The 7,378-nt window shown below is 35.6% G+C and overlaps 1 protein-coding gene across 3 annotated transcripts in view; it reads left to right on the plus strand.

Annotated features, from left to right (window-relative positions):
• Positions 1–4,267, plus strand: part of LOC111866921 — a 503,991-nt gene extending 499,724 nt beyond the window's left edge. For all 3 annotated transcript variants that reach the window (XM_023856294.2, XM_023856311.2, XM_023856303.1), the window contains 2 exons: positions 1,861–2,097; positions 2,936–4,267. In XM_023856294.2, coding sequence (XP_023712062.1) covers positions 1,861–2,097; positions 2,936–3,180 — 482 coding nt within the window. In that variant the 3' untranslated portion in view covers positions 3,181–4,267. The remainder of the gene's footprint in view (positions 1–1,860; positions 2,098–2,935) is intronic.
• The last annotated feature ends 3,111 nt before the right edge of the window (positions 4,268–7,378 follow it).

Below are 7,378 nucleotides of genomic sequence, written 5' to 3' on the forward strand. Positions count from 1 at the left end.
GTGGAATGCGCGACATCATATGATGTCGTTCTTAAATTTGTCCTTACTTTTAACGTCATATGACGTCCCTAGATTACATTAGATCATGCAGGAACGAAGGCTGTCTCCTTATAAAGGTGGTGACCAAAAATCATGTAAATAGAACAACAATTTATATTTTTAATATAATATTAAAAAAACCTTACACGCGTGGAATCCGCGACATCATATGATGACGTTCGGCCAGCTGCCCTAACTTTTAACGACATCATATGATGACGTTCGTCCGATAAAGGTTAAAATACTGAGAAATAAGACCACTGTTTAAAAAAGGTGAAAAAACAAATATTTCCAACTATAGGCCTATATCGCTTTTAACTTTGTTCTCCAAGGTATTAGAAAAAGCTATGAGCATTCAAATGATTGAGCACTTAAATAACAATAACATTTTAGTGGAAGAACAGTTTGGTTTTAGAACAAAATCTTCAACAGATGAGGCTATATACAAGTTAGTGAATGAAATCTGTAAAACCTTAAACAGCAAAAACTTAATAGGAGGCATTTTGTGTGACCTAGAAAAGGCCTTCGATTGTGTTAATCATGAGGTTCTATTGTCAAAATTGGAGTTCTGTGGGATAAAGGGTAAAGCTAAAATATGGCTTGAATCTTATTTCAGAAATAGATATCAAAGGGTTTTAATTACAAATATAAATCTTAATCTCAATGAATTTTCGACATGGGGCAAAATTAGACATGGTATCCTGCAAGGTTCAATTCTGGGTCCATTGTTATTTCTCATTTATATAAACAATTTACCCAAAACTATAAATGATAAAACTGTACCTATATTATCCATAAATACCTTAAAAATGGTTTATCACTCTTATTTTAATTCTATTATAAATTATGGTTTACCCTTTTGGGGTAGCCCACTCCAAAGTATAAACAATTTTTAGAATGCAAAAGAATATAATTAGAATTATGTTGGGACGCAGAACGAGGGATTCGTGCAGGAACTTATTTAGAGAATTAGAAATCTTACCACTGGCATCTCAGTACATACTATCTCTTATGCTCTTTGTGATAAAAAATAGAAACAAATTCATAGTAAATTCAGAGATTCATAGAATAAATACCAGACAGCAAAATAATCTACATCGGCCTCTTGTAAATTTGAGTAAATACCAAAAGGGAGTTTACTGTTTAGGAACAAAGGTCTATAATAATCTACCACAATATATTAAGGATATATTGAGTGACACTAAGTGTTTTGAGGTACAATTAAAACAATCTTTATATTTACATTCTTTTTATTCTTTACGGGAATATTTTGGCTATAAATCTTTTTAAGGTGCGAGTAGTTGTCTTGCTTTACAATTAAAGGAAGACAAAGTTGTCAGTCTGTGTTCTGGTTTTTAGATGCTTATCTTAGATATACACAGTTTTTATATTACTGTATACTAGTCTTTGTTTCAATTTATTATATAATTGATGTATGTTATACAAGACTCATTAATGACATTGTGTTTTAACTATTGAATTTTTAATTAACAGACTTGCATAAAACTGTACAAATTGTATAACGTTTGCCATTACTTTTACTACTAAAATTAATTTATTATATTTTATGTGTTTTATCAGTATTTTATACAAATGTGCATGCTATTGGATGACAACTGTAATCCTTAGTTGTGACTGTAACAAGGACAATCTCCACATCCGCATGAGAATGTATTCTCGACAGGTTTTATGAAAGGTGAATAAATGAAATGAAAGATTGCTATATTTGCTGTTTATATGTTGTGAGTGTAGTGTTACTAGATCAGATGATACCGAGCACTCATTCAGTTGCTGCTTCACTCAACACACATTTCTTTGCAGCTGCCCCGCGGTTCCGCAACTCAATCACGGTGTCGTCAGGAGAGCTCTTACGTAGCCACAAGCGACCTCACTCCATAATTTCTGTGAGCAGTTCTTCTTCTGGTGGCAGCAGCAGCAGCACCACCAGTCACTCCTCTGCTTCAGGATATGGACCTCTTATCAACCTGGGCTTTGACCCAGCAGACAGTCCTCAGACTCATCATCGGTCCACCACTCTCAATAGTCAGTGCTCTGTGGGTAAGAATGCAGTGAGACTATTGTGTGCCCTCTTTTTTAATGGTGAATTAGGTTGCATTTCTATTTAGGAATTGGGGGGCCACAATTTAAGGGTACTGCTGTATACATTCTGTTCAAGTTTGATATGGGATGTTTCTGGTTTGGCATGTCTAAATCTGAGCCACATGGATCCATAAGAAAGCATGGTTGATGTATGGCCATAAATGAATTTTTATGCCTGTGTCATAATCTGGTTCAGAAATTTCAAATTCCTTGTGAGAGTCTTCCATCCAAAGTTATTTAGCACTTAGGACGTTCAGCCGGATGGATGTGTAAGAAGGCCTATTTTAAATAAAGACATGAACGAATGTTTAGACGTATCACATAAATGCTTCCACAGATTCTGTACAAACACAATATGGGGGAGTAACAGTGAGGTTTATCTGGCATACCTCACATTCAGCTCTCGGGATCCCTAATAAGGCATAGTTTAAATAAAAATGTATTTTTAGACATATGTTGTAAATGCCGTGATGGATGCCGTTCAAATTCTGGACGAGTAGGTTCCATTCAGAATTGTTCAGTATGGCCGACGTTCAGTGATGTGAATCCATACAAAGGTTTAGTTTACACATGGGCATAGATGTGTTTTAGGCATATCTCATAAATGTTGTAATATGAGCCAGGGATTTTGCTGGAATTTGATATGGATTCAGAGGCTGTCGCTAATTTACTTTTCATTGTTGTGTATAAAGATGTTGGTGTTATTGATTTATTGTGCTTCTTTATAGACTCTGGCCCTCCCAGTCTCGTTTAGTGACTGATGTACAAGTGTAAACTTCTGTTATTTTTGTTTCAGAAAGTGGAATCATAGCAGATATCTCATTGGGATCTGAAGATACAGATGGCAGTGGTAGCCACTGGCATGTTGAAAGATCAAACAGCTCGGTGACATCAGCATCTTTGGATTCTTCTATGTCTCCGACTTCCCCAGTTTCCCCCACTGAAGAGGAAAAGGGTTGCCTCACTCCAGGCCAGAGCAAGGACAACAGTTCAGCACAAGACTTGGAAAGGGACCAGGAGGATTTAACAATTAAACTCTAATAAGTAGTGTATACAATAAAGAGACAATTAATACTCAAGATCTGAAAGTTCATATTTACCTGATATTGCAAATTGATTTAACTATAAGCAAGGTAAATGTAGCACCTAAAGATAAATTTCCCTTTAGGTTCCATGTTCCCAACCTCATTAGTCCACATATTCTGGTAAAAATCTGTAAAGAGTCCTTTTATCTGACGTAACCAACTTTCCGATTATACATTATCTGCAAAATCTCTCAAAATGTTTCTATATATTTTCATACAACGTGAAGTAAAGGAGATTAATTCAATATTTTGCACAACTCGCCTTCCATATATCTTCTATTTACATATGAATATATGTTATTTAATTTGCATAGATAATAGTGTTCTGCATGAAATGGGGATTTCATTAAATAGGAAGATGGCATGACCATTTTGAAAATAGTACATAATCCAGGTGCACTGCAAATTTTACCAGTCTTACTGCTTTTGTGCTAGAAATTATAAATCTCCATCAATCCATGCAAAGAAACAGTCTCTAAAAACAGAGAAGTCAGGCTTGACGTAGTTGAAGGATACTTGTGTCACAGGTTGGGAACAACTGATGCAGCTTACATATCATCAAGCATGCTTTATAACACTGGAGAAATAACATAAGAGCAGTCAATGATATTTTAAGTCATTAATCATTGGTTCATAGAAGTATTTAAGTAGAGTTTCTTTATCATACAGAATATCCAAGAAACATAGACCCACAACTGATTTATGTATATATGTTTATGGTAGCTTCCCCATACCATGTACAATATATTATAGATGCAGTATTTATTGTGTTTAATTGATATGTGAGAAAGTGCGATTTTGCCCCATACCACTGATGTGTCTTTATGTTATAGAATGGAATATCTGGTCATTAAGCTGACCAAACTGATATTTAATATATTATAGTTGACATATATTACAAATTACCAAGATGTGTTTAATGGTGACAACATGCAGATGTCAATACAGCTTGTTAAAACAGTTGTTAACTGCTTTGACAATTGTGTATTAGCTTGAAGCATTGAATTTTGTATTTTTTACTAATAAAGTGTATTATATTGTAATACCGTCTGTGTAATATTGGATTTAACATACACCACTTACTCGTAATGAACTTACCTTAGTACATTTCAAATCCAATTTTATTTTTAACCTGACCAGTTAAAAATATGAGGGTAGGAAAAAAGGTAAAACTTTTTTTTTGGTGGTGGAATTACACATTTCATTGAACCAAAAACAGTTTTTTTTTTAACTTTATTCTTCAATTGTACACAGTTATTTTTCAACAGTCACTTCTGTTGTCCACTCACCTCCACAAAAGCTCAGGCAGTCACTGTAGAGCGCTTTCATGTTGACAGAATTACATCGTGACCGCTGTCTTGACTTCATCTGACAATAAGTTATCATGATGTGTTGGGCATGGTCATGGTTATGGTGATAATCATGGGCATTTTGATGGTGATAGTTTTCTTGTTGATGTTGAAGATTTCCATGGTGCTGATGATAAAGGTCATGGAGATGTTGATCATGGTATTAATGATGAGCATTGTGATAGTCTTGATGATGGGTTACTGTTGAACGTCAATCATCAGTCATTGCTGTGAGCTCTGTATTGACACTGTATACACAGTGTGATTTACACAGCTGCAGCTCATAGACGATTAGTGGCAGATCACACAAAAGTGTAGGGAAGTCCAACTGAACATGTGCAGTTTATGTTACTCTGCTGCTTGGGTTTGTTTCTTAGGAACAAATGGAGGTGTTTTTCAACTCACCTTGTTGTAATTCATTTCAAGATCACTTAGGAGTGATTAGGTCAAGAATGGTGGCTCTATACCTCTACTCCCCCTTGTCTTCAAGGCATGGTGCTTAATCAATTAAGCACAGAGATAACTTAACTTCTACTTTATCAGCGTCTAGGGTGGTGCCCTGGAAATCCCAAAACAGAAGTGTATCATCGTGGACTGCCTTGGGTACTGCAAAGATCAATGATACAGGAGATGTGAAGCATGGGATAGACAGAGGCATTAAGCAAACCACGCAGTAAAGGGGTTGAAGTAGTGAGTGGGGGTAAGTATTAGGAGATTTGAATTATGGGATGAAGAAAATGTGGGAGAACTTTAATTGTAAGTAAGGGTATCGGACAAAGATGGAGATGTTACAGTTTGTATTATCACATAATATTAACTTTTTTTTCTTCATAATATATAGAGAGGAGCTGGGATAGTGTAGTCAGTATAGGAATTGGCTATGGGCTGGACGACTGAGGGATCAGAATTTGAGTCCTGGCACAGTTAAGTTTCTGCACATCATCCAGACCGGCTAGGGTCCATCCAACCTCCTATCCAATGGGTACTGGGGGTGGGCTCTTTCCCCAGGGGAAAGTGGCCATGGCTTGAAGCAGACCACTCGCCTCCATTTGGTGCCAAGGTCAAGAAAATGTGGATCTATACATCTGCTCCACCATACACCTTCATGGCATAGTGCTTAATTAGTTAAGCATAGGGACAATTTTACCTTTTAATATATAGAACTATAAGATACTCTTTGTCAGTTGGATCAAATTTGGTGGATTCTCATTGTCCTCTTCAGGGTCAGACTGTGTTATCCTCTGAGCTCCTGTCCCAAAACTAAGATTTTACCTGAAGAGATAGGCAACATGTTCTCTGAAACCACCATTCTACATGATGTCACTTCCCAGAACATACGACCCTTCATAGTCACCCTAGGGGACTTTATTTATTGCTTTTCTTCTTATGTTATTACATTCTTTTATTCTTTGTTTCCTTCCTCTCTTTCTGTCTTTCCTCCATTCTAATGTCAGAGTTATGGTCTTAGGTATTCCATGTGTCGAAATCAAGGCTTTGGTCTCAAGTGAAATTATGATTGAAGAGAAAAATTGGCAAACTTTTGTGACATTCAAAGGAAATAACTATGGATCTTAGAAGCCTTGGAAGCTGTCTGACCTCCTGTACATGTGTGAGGACATTTTGTGATTAGAAACCCAGTGTGGCAGCTTTTTAAAATATGGTAAAATAATATAAATATTGAGCATAAAATATGTAAAATTTCTAAATGATTAAGAAATACCGATAGACATTAACTACTGGTATATGACGCTGTGTAGTCCTTTAGAATTTTGCTGACATTTCAGGGTACTGTAGGGCCTCTATCTTTGAGTTCAAAGAGTAAGCCAAGTAAGCAACCAGCAGGAAACAAGCAGACTGAGCCATGCATGCAAAATATGGTTTAACTGTAAACCTGGAGAGAAACACAGAGGGAACCAATAGAAATAAGAAGGGTAACTGATTCTGGCCCTGAATATGGCCACATTTGCTAAAGGAGAGGTGGCCAGTGGGAGGTACAGGTGAACCCAGAACAGGGACTGTAGACAGTACGGTGGAGGATGAAATGTGAAAGGAGCTGGAAAAATAGGAGCAAGGGGAGCTCAGACAGAGGGGTGCCAAAAAAAGGCCCATGCACACTGCCCTTAACTCCGAAATATTTGTTTCAGCATACAGAATGTCACAATCCAAAAGAACACAATCTGATATAAGGTGTTTATTACAAAGACCCAAATTTTAAACTAAAATTCAGACAACAGCACAAAAGGTCACAGTTCACTGTAACAGAACAATTACAAAATATGTTCTAAAATAAATTCTTTACACTAGTAATATTTACCACAGTTTTCACAATTCAAGAATGCCATAAATTTTATTTAATATTCTAATTGCATTTTTATTAATAATAACAACAAGAACCTGTGGTATTAAACAAGATCATATACAATAATCGCTGTACATTTATGTACATCCTGTTTACTTTAAATTTTCTTTGTTTAAAAAAAAAGATTAACTGTATAGTGTAGAGACTGACTTTTGCAATGAACAGCTACCAATTTTAGTTTTCTTATCTGTTAAATTACTATTTATATATATATAATACATTGGAACACTAGAATAAATATAGCAATATTCATTCTTCCATAGATTACAAAACTAGTACAAAACTAGCAAACTATTGTTTACGTACAAAATTAGACATGAGCTCAATACGTAAATGTGATCCTATTTGCCACATGTTACATGGTGTTGTTTAAATACACTGACAATTTCTATGAACTTTAAAACAAAATTCACGTTCAGAAAAATACATTTTGACATTATAGAAGC

Source organism: Cryptotermes secundus, unplaced genomic scaffold (assembly GCF_002891405.2).
Source record: "Cryptotermes secundus unplaced genomic scaffold, Csec_1.0 scaffold42, whole genome shotgun sequence".
Lineage (NCBI taxonomy): Eukaryota > Metazoa > Arthropoda > Insecta > Blattodea > Kalotermitidae > Cryptotermes > Cryptotermes secundus.